Source organism: Poecilia reticulata, chromosome 8 (assembly GCF_904066995.2).
Source record: "Poecilia reticulata chromosome 8, P_reticulata-male-v2, whole genome shotgun sequence".
NCBI lineage: Eukaryota > Metazoa > Chordata > Actinopteri > Cyprinodontiformes > Poeciliidae > Poecilia > Poecilia reticulata.
In genome coordinates, this window is record NC_088837.1 from 4,955,209 (window position 1) to 4,972,548 (window position 17,340).

At 40.2% G+C, this 17,340-nt stretch overlaps 1 protein-coding gene across 6 annotated transcripts in view; it reads right to left on the reverse strand.

Moving 5' to 3' along the window:
- Positions 1 to 446: 446 nt before the first annotated feature.
- The window catches only part of wizb (WIZ zinc finger b), a 36,519-nt gene continuing 19,625 nt past the window's right edge, over positions 447 to 17,340 (reverse strand). For 4 of the 6 annotated variants that reach the window (XM_081609663.1, XM_081609664.1, XM_081609665.1 and 1 more), the window contains 9 exons: positions 16,592 to 16,717; positions 15,613 to 16,164; positions 14,508 to 14,960; positions 13,833 to 14,339; positions 13,166 to 13,741; positions 12,863 to 13,074; positions 6,940 to 7,246; positions 5,203 to 5,368; positions 447 to 4,405 (listed from right to left, as the gene is read on the reverse strand). In XM_081609663.1, the coding sequence (XP_081465789.1) occupies positions 4,063 to 4,405; positions 5,203 to 5,368; positions 6,940 to 7,246; positions 12,863 to 13,074; positions 13,166 to 13,741; positions 13,833 to 14,339; positions 14,508 to 14,960; positions 15,613 to 16,164; positions 16,592 to 16,717 (3,242 nt within the window). In that variant the 3' untranslated portion in view covers positions 447 to 4,062. The remainder of the gene's footprint in view (positions 4,406 to 5,202; positions 5,369 to 6,939; positions 7,247 to 12,862; positions 13,075 to 13,165; positions 13,742 to 13,832; positions 14,340 to 14,507; positions 14,961 to 15,612; positions 16,165 to 16,591; positions 16,718 to 17,340) is intronic. The other 2 variants (XM_081609667.1, XM_081609666.1) reach the window with 2 other exon arrangements.

Sequence of the window (17,340 nt, forward strand, 5' to 3'; positions counted from 1 at the left end):
TCTTATTTAGCGGAAATATTGATGTTGATGAGATTTTCTCCAAAATGATAACCTTTTACAACCTTTATAACTCCACTGTTGAAAATGAGGCTCTAACATTCACAAATGACATTGAAATAAAATCCAGTCCAACATCTGGTTTGAGGTGATTCCTCTGGAACCTGTTGGAGGAAAAATATCCCAACTTCAGAAGATGAGCTTTTAACCTAACAGAGCTCTGTGGTTCCTCCTGTCAGTGTGAGAGTCAGGGTGAGGAGGCGCCATGTTAGGAAGATGAATTAGAAGCTGCAGGATCTTCAGAACAAACAGGTCATGATGCTAGGCTACTGATTATCCCTCTGTCTGGACACAGGACCAGTAGAACCAGTTTAAAAGCTAAAATGAATGGACAAAACCCAGAAAAATGTGTGAGGCTCCATTCCCCACAAAAAGGAAATGGCGAGGTCTGAAATTGAAATCACATTTATTGTTTTTTTCTGGAGTTGATTCACTTAAAACATTACCCTTTGTGTACAGTACTGTTTGTTCCTCAGCTGCTATTGTAACACTCAGACATTAAACATACACACACTCGCACACAGAACAGCAAGTCGCACCCGCCGAGACTCCACCAGGTACACACTGGGCCTTCTCATACTCAAGAGAAAGGAGAATACTACATCAATTGGCAAAGCGGTCCCCCTGCTTAAGTGTTCTGTGACCATCGAATGAGCATCAGTCGCCACCATTCCCACCAGCACCAAGTTTCAGCTTGGAGAAACTAACAGATAACATAATAAAAATAATAAGAATAAAAAAAATACCCCAAGAGTCACCTCCGCAGGACTGCAAGTACAGAAACACACAGATCAATAAAAATACAAAGCATCAAATGTCAAAATCAAATCACAAGAAAGGAATTTAAGATCACTTATTGTTTAACTACTTTGCTAACAGAAATGCTGACAGCTCTATTAGCACCAGCAGTTTCTTTAAGTATATGTAGTTATATAGGTATGTATATAGTCCATAAAAGGGTTGAGGAATCATTTGGATCGAACAGTCATTGTTTTAAGGATGGGGAGGGGGGTGGGACACTGGAACAGACCATAAAATGTCAACAACCTACGTAGCATGTCTCTTCACTTCTGAAACACGGTGACCTAAAACGAACAAAAATGAGACTGGATCTCAGATTACGGCCTCGGGATCCAGAGGTTTCTAGATGTGGACAGGCGGATCTCAAGAGCCCCGCCCTCTTTTGAACTCCTGTTTGGTTTGCAACTGGAATAAATAGAGCTCTACAGTAACAGCGGTTTAAGTCCCATGAAGTCTTTTAAGGAAGCAGGATTATTCCGAACGCCGCTCCAGTCCATCGTTGTCCGTTGCACGTGTGCTAGCTCTCCACCATCGGGTCCAATGTAAACAGCTCTTACAGAGGCAAGACATGGAAGTAAACAGGCTCTTTGGCACATCCTTCACAACCATGGATGCATTTCAAGTCCTGACTGGACTCTACGACAAGACAGGCTCACACACGAGTCCGTTTCATCTAAGGAGGCGTCTTTTATTCAAGCAGCTTGACTTGCTTTTTTTTTTCTTAAAAAAAAAAAAGGACACATTTGTAGTGAATGTACAAAAATGTACAAACGAACACAGGCGCACACTGGTGACCTACTTTTTTTTAACAAAATGATACTTTCGGCTTTAAACAGAATGAAACATCCCACATTCAGATGCTAAATAAAAAATAAATACTTTGAGTTATGTAAAAAAAAAAAAAAAAGGCAGGAAGAACATGGCAACATTGAATGGACGAACTGAAATGAGTAACCGAGGGCGCTGACCTAAGTCGTCAAAGGTCAAGGCTGGAAAAACATCAGTCGCGACAGCAGGCGGCTCTGCTGTGGAGCGTTAACATGAAGACAGGCACAAACATCAGTAGAATCATAAAACGGAGCACAGGTTTGGGGATTCATGTGATTCATGGGGCCTTCCAAAAGTATTCATACCCCTTGAACTTATTTTGCTTTTATATTTTTACATAACCACGTCAATGTAGTTTGTTTAGATTCTATGTTAACACAAAGTACTGCTTGATTGTGAAGTTGCAAAAAAGTGATGTGCTTTAATCCTTTTAAAGAAAGAATAGTAAAAGAAAAATTATTGCTGCCCATTTGCATCCAGCCCCTCAAAATTCATAGGTTTTAGACGCACCTTATGCCGTAAGTCTTTTGTTGCTACTTAAACATTTTCACAAAATCTTTAATGTTTTACATTAGATGGAAAACATTTTTTTTTTTTTATTCTTTCATCTTGACACAGATTTTCAATTGGACTTTGATCTAAGTTTGGAACATTCCTTGGTCTACAGTAATTTTTAGACTATAAGCCGCTACTTTTTTCAGAAGTTTTAACGTTGCGATGCAGCTAACATGCAACCTTTTACCAACGGATTTTGAAAGATTGGACAAGCTCAGCAAATTTGCCTCACAATGAATATGAAATTGAGAAGAGTTAAGTGTTATAGTGCACATGAGAAAGATGAAGATAGTGATCAATGGTTTTTACTGGTAAACTACTATATATATATATATTTATGTGTGTAATTTTAAGCAGCCATTTTACAGGCACTGTTCATAAAAAGCGTTCACTGTACACATTTGTGTATGTTACCACTATGTATTTGATTAAAACTTTTTAAAAAATTGTTTAAATATCTCATGTTACAATTCAGTTTCAAAAATACTTTATTGATCTCAAAGGGATATTAAATGTTGTTGTAACTCATTAATTCAGATTCTGCAAAGAGTTATTATAGACAGTGATGGTCACCTATGACTTATAGATAAGTGCGCCCTACATATGTACACTTTTGTGTTTCTTTTCAAAGTTAGTGAGTCTTATATTTAGTCACACTTAATAGTCTGTAAATTACGGTACGTCATTGTCCTAGCTAGAAGGTACTCCTGGATCCGTGTTTCTGTTTTTTGTTTGTGAGTGTGTCTTGTCGTTTCAAAGCCCCTGTTGGACACACTGAGCCTGGTTCTAATGCAGCTTCATCCTGTTAAAAGGGGTTTTTCCTTTCTACTTTCACCACATGCATGCTCAATAGGAGAAATTGCTGAAAAGTGAAATTGACCTGAATTGAATTAAAATGAGAGTTGTTAGCATTGGTGTTATTTGCAGAAAATGAAGGTTAATTTTCTTTTCACTTCACATTCATGCACTATCTCGTGTAGGTCTATCACATAAAATCCCCAAAAAATGCATTAAAGTTCATGACAAAAATCTAAAAGTTCTAAAGGTGTGCATACTTTTGGAAATGACTGTATGCCTGTGTATTAATGTGTATATGAAGTCGCTACATTCAAGCTAAATATATGTAGACTTTGGGGGACAGTAATACAACAATAAAATTGGTTAATCTGAGTGATTGTTCCTTAGTTATGTGCTTCTACCTGTTGTTCCACAATTTCACTTTAACACATGTATATTGTTTCATTAAGTGCAGGATGACAATGTCAAATTTAAAAGTGCCTTTTTAACACCAAGTGTTTCACCACACAATTAAAAGTCTCAGCGGTGAGACGAGCATGATTAGAAATTCAGTCAGGAACTTTTAAGAAAAAACAAAAAGACTTGCCATCATCTCACAAGTCTTGCTCATGTGAGGATGGGGGGTTGAGCTGTAGTAGACAGGGCAGTAAAAGTGTGATAAAGGATTCATGTCAGCCTCTGAGTTCCCCAGTGATTGGGAAAGGTACAGTAATATCTGAACATTCAGTATAAACAAGGCAAACACAAAGTAGTATTTGATCTCTCCTCATGACCTCAAAAAGTTCCCATTATCACCCATCCCCTAACCCACAGCGGAGCCGCGAAAGCTTCGTTCCCATGGCAACAGGACTTAGGAACAGTCTAGAGATGCTTCAAAGGTGCTTGGGGGGCTTCAAAAGGGCTCTTATAATGGAGAAAGCTCCTCTCTCTTACTACAGTTTCTGGAGGTTGCAGGATGGAAAAAATGGTGGACGAACAAAACAAGCGGTGAAGCTGCAGCGGCGACGCGTGAGGAGCTTGGGCTCACACCATCTGTGTGGGGAGAGGAATGGGAGTCGGGATTATGGCGGGCTGCTCCTCTGAGACCTGTGTGATCTCTTTGGCAGTTACGGTGGGAGCGAACTCCGCCACAGGCGTGGGGGAGCGGCTGTTGGGGGCCGTGGAGCGGGTCGGAGTGGAGGCAGTTCTTGAACTGAGGTTGGAGGCGTGGACCAGGGTTGAGTTGTTGGCTGTGTTGTGGCCGTCGGCGGCGGCTGCTTTTAGAGCGGCAGGCTTGTTGTAGTTCATCTTGAAGATGTGCTGCTGGAGGTGTCTGATCCAGTCCTCCTGCACTGACAGCGGGCCGTGGAACTCCACCTCGCAGAACCTGAATAATGCACAAAAAAAACAACTGCTGAATATAACCACGATATAATAGAAGCAGTTGTTGGAGTAAAAGAAATAAGAACATTGCAGCACGCATTTGATGTTGTCAGGCCACTTTCTCCCTTAGGAGAAGTTAAATACTTTTAAGGTTTTTTTTTTGACTGCAGTTACATCAGAACCTAAGCACTTTTTGTGTTGCCTGAAAATCCCAAAAGGTTTACAAAATACTTCACACTGCATCAGCGGCTAAAGTGGAGGAAAGCTTTAGAGGCAGAGGAGGAAGGAACTGCAGTTTGAGGATTAAAGGCGCTATTTAAAACTCAGCCACACAGTTCTTTAACTGATAGTCTCAACATTACCAACAGTAAGGATGCGTTCACATCAAATCCTTTTTACTCCACTTTAATCTAATTCTAGTTTGTTGGCCTACAAAATCCAGTTCGATTGGGGAGGAAGGAATGCGATAAATCAAACCATGAAGAGGACCAAAAAAGTGAACTCCGATGCAGTTAGAATGCAAATGTAAAAACCAAGTGGACCAAAGACGACTTCAAAAGCAGTAAGTGTACTAGAGCGCTGGGCATTCTGGGTAATTACAACTAAAAGCAAAGTGAGAGAATAGCGAAACGCTAGCGCTAGTCTTTTGCCAGAGAACCGCACCAGGTGAAAATGCAACGGATGTTGCAATTTTGGTCCTCAGTCGAACGAAGTACCAGACTATCAGGTGTGAAAACACCCTTAGTGCCCTGAGTGTCTCTTTCTTTCACGGATACAACTGAGCTCAAAGGTTTTCCTTACCGGCACTTCAGGGTGTAGAACTTGCCCACCAGTTTGACCAGCGGGTAGGAAGGTGGCTTGGGTACCAGGGAGGGGACGGTTCCTGTGCGTGGGGGCTTTGGAGAGCCACTGTCCCTGTCGGCTCCGTCTGGGCAGGATGGGTGCTTCAAAGGCCGACGCTCAAAACCTTAGAGCAAGAAAACGCAGCAAAATCATCTTAATCACTTTTTAAGATGGAGGAGGACTCCAGTTTTGAAACTTGTTGAAGTTACTAAGAGGTAGCAGGAAAATGTATAACACAATTTTAGTTTGCATGTTCTGCCAGTAAGATTTCCATTATTTATGCATTTATTTTCTGTACACATTAGGTTTAGGCAACATTTATAGCTCCCTAAATACAAATACTGCTCTAGAAAAACATTCCCCTTGGTAGAATGCTTCTTTAGGACACCTGTCACACAAAGACGTGTGGTTTGTACCATTAAACTACAAACAGTAGTTTAATGGTACAGTTTGTACCATTAAACTACTGTTTGTAGTTTAATGGTACAAATTTAATCATATTTATTTACATTTATTGATTTTAATTGATGCTGTCACTGAAAAAACTGGAGAAAACAGTAAAAATGCCAACCTTTATCCAACATGTAGATATAACAATGCAGTTAACAACAAAGCTAACATTCTTAAGGATGCTCTGATTATCTGAATGGCTCTTAAGATAATTTTAAGAGATATCTGTGCTGTGTGTGTTAAGAGGGATCTGGTCCACTTGGAAGGACGACAAGACCACGGCAATCTAACATCGGGGACATTCAACATGTTGGATTGTCTTGGCTCGATATCGCAGCATGTGAGCCAATCAACCCAGCCTGTTTAATGTGACATTCAGCCAATCAGAAAGTGACGTGACAGAAACACGGTTGGTGAATCCAAAATACACAGAAGACAAAACAACTGCCATGACGAACCAGAAATAACAGTCTACAAACTATCGCCGTTGCGTCTTTCCAGTCAGCCAAAGCGGTTCATGTGTGGTTTGATGTTCATAAAACTGGTAAAATATGAACGAACAGCAGTTTTTGCATTTGAAAATTTCTCTAAATGAAATAACCAACATTGTTTCAACTTCATATACTTTAGCAGCACACAGAAAAAACTGCTTTGATCTAAAAAATTACTTAAGCACACAACTGTTATCTTAAAAAGCTACAACTGTAGGCCTGCAATCAATAAATCAATTGATGAAATGATAGATCAAAATAAGCTCAATGATCTCCATTTGCATAATTTATTTATTTTTTATTTTTTCTGTCTTTCTACCAAAACTGGATCACAAAAGTCTTCAATCTGGTGCAATCAGCCATTTTTATTAAGGACAAATGTGTTTACAGAGACTTCAGAATTTGATTTGTTATTTCTGTTGTTATGTTGGTTTAATTAAGACATTTCAAATGTTTCAGTGTTAAATTCTCACTAGAATTTAAAGTTCATTGATAGTTTATAATGTGTTCTTGCATTATTACGCCTTTGCCATTATATTACTTGAAAATGGTCTAAAAGACCAATATTACCATTTGTCACAATGACTTCTGGGGTCATTTATCATCCAGCAAAATTTGTTATCGTGACAGACCCAGTTTTGAAATTTGTTAAAGTTACTACACCATGTAGGTCTACCTGCATGTAGACCTACATGCAGGTGAATATTTCAGGTTTGTGCAAGAGTGCCACAGAGTGTTGTGTTTCCGTGCGTACCTCTTGGCAGACGGACATTCAGCTCGCTGCGGGCCACCTGTGCTTGAAGGCTGCTGCCGAGGCGCGAGAAGGTGGGACTGCTTCCGCCAGCCCTGGCCGGAGCCGACCGCAAGGCGGACCCCGATTCCTCGTCGGCGACCTCGGAGGAGCCCTGGCGGAGTTCTTGGCTCCGTGGCCGAGCCAGGCTAGCGACCAGGGAAGAAGACCACTGAGAGGAAGAGGAGGATGAGGAGGAGTGGGCCTTCTGCGATGAGATTGGGAGGACATGATCAGAATCCACAGATGAGGTGAGAGGTGAGCTCGTCTTCTGGAACACGGAAAAATAAGTGATCCATCAGCAGCGCTTTAAGGAAAACTATACTGTCACTGCCTAAAGACGATGTTCTCAATATATTTTATAATATACATGAGCTCTGAATATGATCAATATAAAACTAGGAAGCAACAACTGAGTTTATCATTGCCAGAAAAAAAAAGAGCAGCCAAGAATCCAATCTGAAAATCTAGTCTTAACAAAACGAGACCAGATGGTCGTGCTTTTATTTAAGATCCCTTTAATGTCTCCAAAATATGTTCAAACGTTAAAAAATAAATATATATTCATGATCAGCAGCACTTAACTTTTAGATTAAAACATGTTGTTTCTTATTATTTTTACATGTATTTACGGAAAGTTATGCTGGGTCTGGATGTCTTATGTTGGGTTAGATTTGTTCAAGTGAAAGTAATGGGATAAAGCAGAGAAAATAGAGATTATACACATTTTTTTTTCCAGTAAATATATATTGACATGAAATTCCCATCCATTTCAGCAGTGTCACTTAAATTACACCAAGCATTAAGTTATGTGTAATAAACTGTCATAAAAGACATTAAGACCATATAGAAAGAACCTGAAATATGAGTACTTAGAAATCGGTCCTGCCTGCTATCTGTGCTAATTAACAGACTGGTTTAGTAACAGGTTGTTTCTCACACAAGTCACACAAGTAAAAGCAATGAGCTTTCTCCGTACCTTCGCAACTTTACTGTTGCATAATGTACTAATGTGATTGGTTACAGAGATTATTTCTAAGCGTCTGAATGTTCCAGCGAGCGCCGTTGGGGCCACAATAAGGAAGTGGTAAGAACATAATTTCATCATAACGCCCCAGGTCCAGGTGGTAGAGGAGTCAAAGAAATCATGAGGAGGTGTTTCTAGAGCCAATTACAACTCAAGAGAGTCTGACGTATCAAACCTGTAGAAAATCTGTCGATTTGGAGATTTCACTTAGAAAGGAGTGTAGGATAAGGTTAAATCAGTGTGGCCTTGTGGACAAAATCCAGCTGTGTCCTAGGATTATTAGTCCTACACTTGTGCAAAAAAATTTTTTTTGGCCGTGTCATATTTCATTAACCTAAATATATCTATACTTGTCTACTTATTTGATAGAAAATTACAAATTTTGGTAACACTTTATTTGAAGGAGTGTATATAAGACTGACATGACACTGGCAAAAATATGACATAACACCTGTCATGAACATAAAGAAGTCTTTATGAATGTTTATGACAGTTGTCATGAAGTGTCATTTGGTAAATAATGACACTTTTAATGCAAAGTTGCTCTAAAAGTTGCAAAGTTGTTTCCAGAGATTATTAAATACAGCTAGAGCCCGTCCATTTAAAGAGTCTGCAGCTGTGGATCTCTTGCATGTAGTTACGAACTCAAGGAGGGGTTTTCATACTCAAATCAACACCATTTGGAAATTGATGAGATCAGGAACAGCTACATACACAGGAACATAAATAGTGCGCTCAACTGTAGTTGCCTTTGTGAACATTTACAGCGCAAGACTCCACTGCTGTAGAAAAACATTGGGAAAACACGAAAGAGGTTAAGGGATTAAATAAAGCTCAGCGAGTGTGTCCAATACTCAACTTTAATTATTTCACTTTATTACAGAGAGTTTAATTCATAAACTTTTCCACATTCATATCTCTGTGTGTGAGTATTACTTGGGTTGTTACTGATGTCTACTGTGAATTTCATGTCAACAGCCCCATGAGAAACACGTTTAACTAAAAAAAATAAGTTAGTCTGTTTAAAATTAATTTCCCCCGCTTTATTTCCCTCCATACTGATATCATTTAATATAACAAAACATAGTACAAAGTAGGTATTTTATTTGCTAATGAGGATAAATTTGAACTCTGGGGGGAAAAAAAACAAGCCTTTGTTTCTCTTACTGCAGAATACAAACTACAGTTTTCAGCAAATGTTGTTGCACCACTTCCCAAATTACGTAATTTATAACCATAAGTGAAAATGCAGGCACCATCTGTGTAGCACGTTAAAAGGAACCTGCTGGTTTAGTTTTAGAGAGTGAGTTTGTGTGTCAGCTTCTGGCACACGCCAGCCGCAGAAGAAGCTGAGTTAACTATATCATAGAAGTCTGGAACCTGTAGACATGTTGCATTTTTCCTTTCAGACAAAGGTTTAAAGAAATACAGCTTTAGTTGAAAGTTTAATCCTAAGTGTACCCTTGGCGTCTGTGACATGCTATGGGGAACTGTGGTAATAATAAAAAAGAAAAAAGAAGATTTGGCAGACGTACACGTTAGATAAAACTGAAAGTGAACTCCTGCCAGACAGAAAAGTAGTGCAAACGCTGCACATTCTACTAAATAGCAGCAAATTTCTGGCTACGGACACCAAATAGTTACTCAAGCCACAAGCACAGAAAAATAGCAAGGCTTTAACAAAATTACAAGCGAGCCAAGGTGGACCTCAAAATCCTCCAAGATGGAGAAACACTCAACTCTCTGACCTGAATGTAAAAAAAAATAAAAAATTCTTTGACATTCTGATCATGCACAACAGTAAGGAATTAATGTGGAGGAAACAAAATGCATTCAAGTACAGGAAGATTTAACAGACTACAAAGATACCTTTATTACCTTATTACTAAATCTGTTTTGCATTTATAATATTTTAACAGTTTCTAAATCATGTTAAGAATGATTTAACTACAGAGTTAGCATGTTATCTGATCGGTATCATAAGCATTATTAATATCTATGAAGTGCAAATTGAAAGTTACAAAAATAAATTTGGTTCAAAAAGAAGTACACTAAAATCCCTCTTTAGTGTACTAAAGAGGGATTTTAAATTTTGAACAGACTAACTTATTTTTTAGTGTTAATTGTAACTTTAAATTTTTGTAATGGAAAGTTACAAAAATAACTTTGGTTCAAAAAGAAGTACACTAAAATCCCTCTTTACTCTGATACCCCTAAATAAAGTCTAGTGCATTCAATAGCCTTTGGAAGTAACCAATGTGTAAATTAATCTCAGTGTAAATAAAGGTGATCGAAACTCATGCTAGTAACTGCACACCTACCTACCAATCCATCCCCAGCATGAAAAATGGTGGTGGTGCTTTTATACATTCAGGACAGAGAAGCTGGTTTAGAGTTAATTTGACGTAAATAGAGATAAATTACAGGGCAAGCCTAAAAGAAAAGCTGCTAGATGAGTCTAAGCATGCAGCCAGAGCTACGATGGAACAGGTCAGATGAGATAATCTGTGGTGAAACTTTAATTTGATGTTCACAGATGTTCCCTGTTAAATCTGACTGAGCTCGACTATTTTGCAAAGAACATTTCAGTTTCAAGATGCTCAAAAGCTGGTGGAAAGGTGGTTCTACAAAGTGTTGACTCAGGTAGGGCGAATACAAATACAAGCCTCAATTTTCAGATCTTTATGTGAAGAAGAAGTCTTAAAATTGCGTATAATGTTGGTCTAACAAATAAAATGCCTATGAAATAAAGGAAAGATTACTGCAGTACTGGATCTTGGAAAATCAAAAAATGTCAACATTGACATTTTTATTATGTGTGTTAACATCCACTTGCCAATGAGACAAACGATGGAAATTAGTCACTTGCCTATAATCATATATATTTCCATGTAAATGTTTATTAATACATCTTGTCCTATTTTAAAATAAAATAAACTTGACATTGCAATGTGACAAAAAATGTAGAGAAAGGGGTGTGGATATTTTTGCAGGGCACTCAAACAAGTTTTAGTGCAATCTCACTAATGGAAGAGGCTTCTCTAGGACACATCATCCCTATTATTAGACAGACGGCATCACACTCCTCACATCACAACCCCACCCAACTTCACCCTGAAACATCTAATCAGCTTGAACACAAGCACCACCAAGGCTGTGTGCTATCTGGTCTGTAAAAACATAACTTCTAAAACCCATCTCTACCTCTGTGGTTCATTCCTTTTTAAAGTCTTACATTTTATTGTTACCTCAATAACAACAATAAAAAATAGGTTTCTGATTATTTTATGTGTTTAACATTGCTGCAGTTTTGACACCAGCCTATCTATTAGTTGGGTTGAAAAAAAAAAACCTTTTGCAATATAATCCCAAAGATATTTAAAGAGTAGGACCTGCTCCATATGTGTTTCAAATCAGGGCTTGGAGAAAAGGTGTGAGAGAGAGTGACGCAAATGCACCAGAAACTAATTTCAGAACAGGAGAGGGGGAAAAAAAAAAGACTCGACACATTTTTTTCCATCAACAGCTTGCTATAATTTATCTGAAGATGAAACATAAGCTGCCAGGCACCCTGGTTACTATGGTAACTATCAAGTGAATAGCAGAGTCGTTCTGGCATCTGTCCCCACAGTGATTTTTTTTACAGGGAGTAAAGACACAGGATCAACAGTAAAGCTCTGAGCTGCGAGACAACACGTCTGCAGCTTTCCAGGACACAAAATGTCTGTCGTGTAGCCAGCAGAGGCCTGACTGATCTGAAAGCAGGAAGGCTGTTTAAAGACCCTGGAAGGAGAAAACTGAAGAAACAGCACAGCAGGCTATCGGCTTTTACTACGTATTTACCTGGGCACCTGCTAAGAAAACAAGGATTTTAAACCGAAGATAGTTTTTTAGTTTTTTTTTAACCAGCAAGTTAATCAAAAATCAAACCACACATCTGCATTTAAAAAGAACATCGAGAGAGCCTTATGGAAAATATTGGATGTGACGTTTATTTTACTGGGATTTTATGTGATAGAACCACACAGCATCGCAGATAAATGTGTATCAAAAGGAAAAGATATCCAAAACCTGCGTACATTAGTTTTCAAAATACAGCTGCGGCTCTAAACAAAGGAGGTTTTTTGTCCATTCTTTCTGCAGAATCATAACCTTTGTGAGACATGATGAAGACTGCCTGTAAACAGACATTTGTAAGTTTGGCCACAGATTCTCAAATCAATTTGGGTGGGTCTTTCTGGCACATTAATATTCTCTAATGAAAATAAAATGAAAATTGTAGCTCTGGCTGTATTTTTAAGGTTCTTGTTTTGCTGGGAGGTAAACCTCTACGTCATCAGATGTAAGCAAAAATATTAATTACCAGAAATAAAGTCTTGAAAACATCAGTATTTGTAATTAATGTATAGAATGTTTCACTTATTGTACTGACACAAAAATAAATGAATTTTTAAAAAATATTCTGATCTTGAGTTGAATGACTGTAAACTGATATAAGTTTACACCAAACTAAACTCAAGTAACTATTAAGGCAAACATTTCCACTAAATTTGATTTAAGGGTATCAGAAGAAAGTAAGATGAATACAAATGCAAAAAGCACAGTTCAAATTTTAAACAAACTTTGTGTTGGTTTATCACAAAAAATCCCCCAAAAACACCAGAGTTTGTGGTTGTCCTATTGTCACCTTCCTAGAAGTGATTTTTTAAAATGTATTAATTTATTTTTTTGCCAAAATCACTTTTCAAAAAATGACTTCAGAAGGTGACGATTTCCCAAATGAGCTAAAGTTAAACAGGCATGAATACCTTAAATTCTACCTTGGCGGTGCATTTCCAACAAAGACAGAGTGGTCCTTACCTTCTTCAGGGAGGAGCGGTTACCCTGCATGTAGTTGCGGTGCATCTCCAGGACCTTTTGTGGTCTGCTGCGTATCCAAGCACTAAGCGTCTCGATAGGCGACCCGTTCACAGACCACTCAGTCACGCCAAACTGTCTCAGGTGGGCTCGCGCATGGCTGGCTAGAGCCTTACGATTCTCAAAGTAAAAGCCGCACAGCTCACAACTGGGGTCTGAATAACAGAAAAGGATTAGAGTTCTTGTTTAGGGATGAATGATTGGAATTAGAAGGGACTCTGCATGAGCATGATGGCTGCAGCTTACCCTGGTGTCCGTGCTTTTCTGGTGAAGGTTTCCTTTTGTAGGAGAAATCGTGTGGAAGCGATGGGAAAGTCTTAAGTCGATGTGCATGTGTAGCAACAGCCTCTGCTGACTGGGTCTTATCTGACATGGGCCTTTTGGCCAGAGGGGACAATCGGAACAACTTCCCTGCAGGTTGGGAGGCAGATGGACCCACGGGGCCGAGGCCCTGCTTGAGCATCCTTGACCCGGACTGCACCAAACTGAGAGGAGACTTACGAAACTTGGAGGACTGGTAACCTGAAACACCCAAACCGTCTGAGCCACGGGCTCCTGCCGCGTTTTCCCACAGTGGACTGTTGGTTCCTTGCCTTGACTCTTTCTTCACTCCTTGGTCCAAGCGAGATGAACTACTGGACCGTCGCTTGTGCATGACTTCCCTAAGGGTGTCGATGGGCGAGCCATTGACAGACCACTCCGTGATACCCATTTGCCGCAGATGGGAGCGCGCGTGGCTGGATAGACCTTTGCGGTTCTCAAAGTATTCCCCACAGAACTCGCATCGAATGTCCCTCGTAGGCTCCACTTCATGGGCCATGGCTGAGAGAAAACCAGGAGATAAAACAATACATTACAATTTTCATTAGGAAATTAATGCACAACAATTACACCTGAAATTCTTTCAATTTACCTAGGTTAAGGGGATAAACTTTGTCGGACTTGCTCCAGTTTGAGCTCGGCGGCTCAACCGGAAAACCTCCGGCTCTTCCCACAGACCCAGGCGCAGTGACCTCCACCTGCACTGGCTCCGGCTTTGGCTTGAGAGCCAGGCTGATCGGAGACATCGGTGGAGCTGAGCTGGATTTGGACATCACTGACTGAGGAGGACTGGACGGGCGTGCGAAGGCGAAAGGCAGGCGACTGAGGAGTGGAGACGAGGAAGGTGACAGAGGAGAACGAGGAGGTCCCGGAGAGGACGGTGGGGGGGATTTGAGAGCCTTGAGAGGCTTGAGAGGAAGGGCGCAGGGTAGGCCTCGCCTGGTGATGATCTCCCGCAATGTGTCAATTGGAGAACCGTTGACAGACCACTCAGTAATCCCCATTTGGCGCAGGTGGGAGCGGGCGTGGCTGGAGAGGCCTTTGCGATTCTCAAAATACTCCCCACAGTACTCACATCCTATTTCCTTTGGAGGTTCATCTAGCAGACAAGAGAATTCTTACTTTTAGACTTTTATTTCCATTTCACAAATACACATTACTTTGTCTTTATCAGTAAAATAAAATCCTAACAAATGGTGGTTGTAACATGCAGAACTTCAAGAGGCAGAAAAATTTTTTGCAAGGTACTGCATCATGAGTCACTTACTGTGTGGAAGGGCCATCAGCTCCCCGCTGCTGAGGCGGAAGACCTGCATGGAAGAGGTCTTGAGACGCTTGGCAGGCGGACCTGGTAGAGACGAGGCAGAGGAAGAGGAAGAGGTAGCTTTGGACCCACCCCCAACTGTGGTCACCTTGTAGAGGAGTGACGCGGAGGAAGAAGAAGAGAGCGTTAGCAGCGACTGCTTTGTAGGGGGAAGCGCTGGGGACACGTCCTGAGTTTCCGTGGGACTGTCCAGCTGCAGCACACTCGCCTTGTGCTTGAAGTCATCTGTGTCCATGAGCTGGCTCAGGAGTTCAATAGGAGAGCCTTTGGACTCTGAGTACTCAACGCCAAAGTGTCGCAGGTGGGCTCGCGCGTGGCTGGATAGGCCTTTACGAGTCTCAAACCAGGCGCCGCACAGCTGACAAACGATGTCCTTGTCGGAGTCCATATCCAGTGCTGTAAACAAACAGGAAATCAATGAATTAACACCAGAGGAAGCCAAAGTCAAAACTGTATTGAAGTACAGTTTTTGAAAATTTGTACTTTACTTGAGCAGCATTTTTTGGGAAAACTTAAGACCTCCACTGCACTATAATATAACGATAAAATCATACTTTTTTCTCCACTACATTTCTCCAAAGACTTTTGTTACTTATTATTTCCATTGGCCTTGTTGGGGAGTTTATGCCTATTTTGTTCCACTGACACACAATAAAATTACAGTGTATCCCTGAATGAATAACGCACAAAATTTTAAAATGTCTTTGATCATTAAGAAAATCTAGAAAAAGTCAGACTAATGCATTATTGATGATCTATGATTGAAGAACTGTACAAATGAGCAGATCATTTTTCCAAATATTCTTGACTATGCTGAAAAAACAACTTCAAAATTTGAGGTATTTTCAATACTTTAGTATTTTTGAAAACACATACTTTAATACTTTGAATTAAGTAATAAGTTGACAGAACTACTTTTACTTTGACGAGTAAGATCAGTACTTTGATTTAAATGATAAAACTGAGCACTTGGTCCACCAGTGAATTAGCACTGATAAGACTGAACAATTACTAGAACTCAGTCTTGGGCCAGAGTGATGATGCTTACTGAGGTTGAGAGGAGCATCGTTCTCCTGCGGAGCCCAAAGCGGTTTGGATGTTGTGGTTCCGGAGGCAGCGGATAGATTAGAGGTCAGGCATTTCAGCCCCCCAACTTTGTGCTCTTGTGAGCGCAATGGGGAAGACACGGGCAGTAGAGATGAAATGGGGGCTTTCTTCACTACTGAGGAAGGTGAGCTGGAATGAGCTGGAGCTGGAGAGGCACCTGGAGACGGTGTGGGCGTAGCGGAGCCAGAGGGCACCGCCTTCGCCGCTTTGGCCAGTATGGAGAGAGGAATGGGTTTCTCGTCCAACTCCATGTCCTCCATCTCTTCGGCTTTGAGGGAGACGGGCAGGGAGGGCTTCTTGGGCGAGAGCAGGGATGAGCTGATTTTGCCGTCTATGCTGCGCTCCATGGCTACCCGGTGGAGCAGCTCGATGGCCGACCCGCCACTCTCTGAGACGGTGAAGCCCAGCTGGCGCAAGTGAGCGCGAGAGTGGATGGAGAGTCCACGTCTGCTCTCGAACTGAGAGTCACAGACCTCGCATTTCCACTTCTTGACTGTAAAAGATGAGAAATTGTGTTACATGTGTGGTTCAAATTGCCAAAGATATTCAAAAAGTTTTCACCTGTATGCAAAATGGGCTTTCCTTAACTATCCTGTCCAGGTTGTGGTTAACAGGTAAAAAGTTTTTACAAACATTTTTTTTCACCAGACTTTTTCCTTTTACATCACTTTCCCCTAGTATAATAATAAAAATAAACCTAGTCAGTTTCTTTGGCAATTATCTAGAGTGGCGTAATCTCCTTAAAGAGGGTGTCAATAACAATATGTTGGACAACTATTGTAACAAAAATGTGTGATATACTGAATTTTAAGTTTTTAAAACAAACGACAACCACAAGAAGTTTGTGGTTGGCAGAACACAGAACTTTCTAGTGGTATTAATACCTCTGTGAAGTAGATTTCTGATTTCTATGCTCTCACCCTTGCCGTCTACATCCTCCCTGAGGGAGAGGCTGTCCTTTTTTCCAGTACTGGAGCAAAGAGCATCCAGTGAGGAAAGTCGCAGACCCTCCTCATCCTCTTCATCGGCTGCTTCCTTGTCATCGCCTACACAAAACAGGAAGTTCATATAAATGTTGACGTTAATATGGCTACTCAGTAATTAAAATGGTAAATGATAATATATTACATCAAAGTGTATTTTTATTATTTAAACTAATAAGAACACATACATGTGACATTCAATGTGAATGAACTGGAACATTTCTTCTAACAACCCACCCAAAGTGATGTCAATTCAACCCTTCGCCGCAGTTATGAGACATTGAGTTTATGATCATGATATCATTTACAAACAGAGTTGTGCTTTTGCTCAGTGACTATAGTGGGATTTTTCACTAAAACTTCCCCTCATTAAACACATGAGAGATTACAACACATTAATGACATATTATAGATTACAATTAACATGTGAAGAGCTTATTTTGAATAAATTAACATCCAACTTTGAAAAATTCAGCTGATTCGCAATAAATGAGGATGGATAGATACACAGAGGATAGGTAGACAGGCTTTCTTGCGGTGACCCCTTTTACTCATAAACACTTTTTTTTTTTACCATACTTATTCCCTCCACTGAACTTTCCCCCAATATAATACTGATAATAAAAATCAACCAAGTGCTGTTATTTGGCAATTATCTAGTGTGACTTAACACTCACTAACAGTCT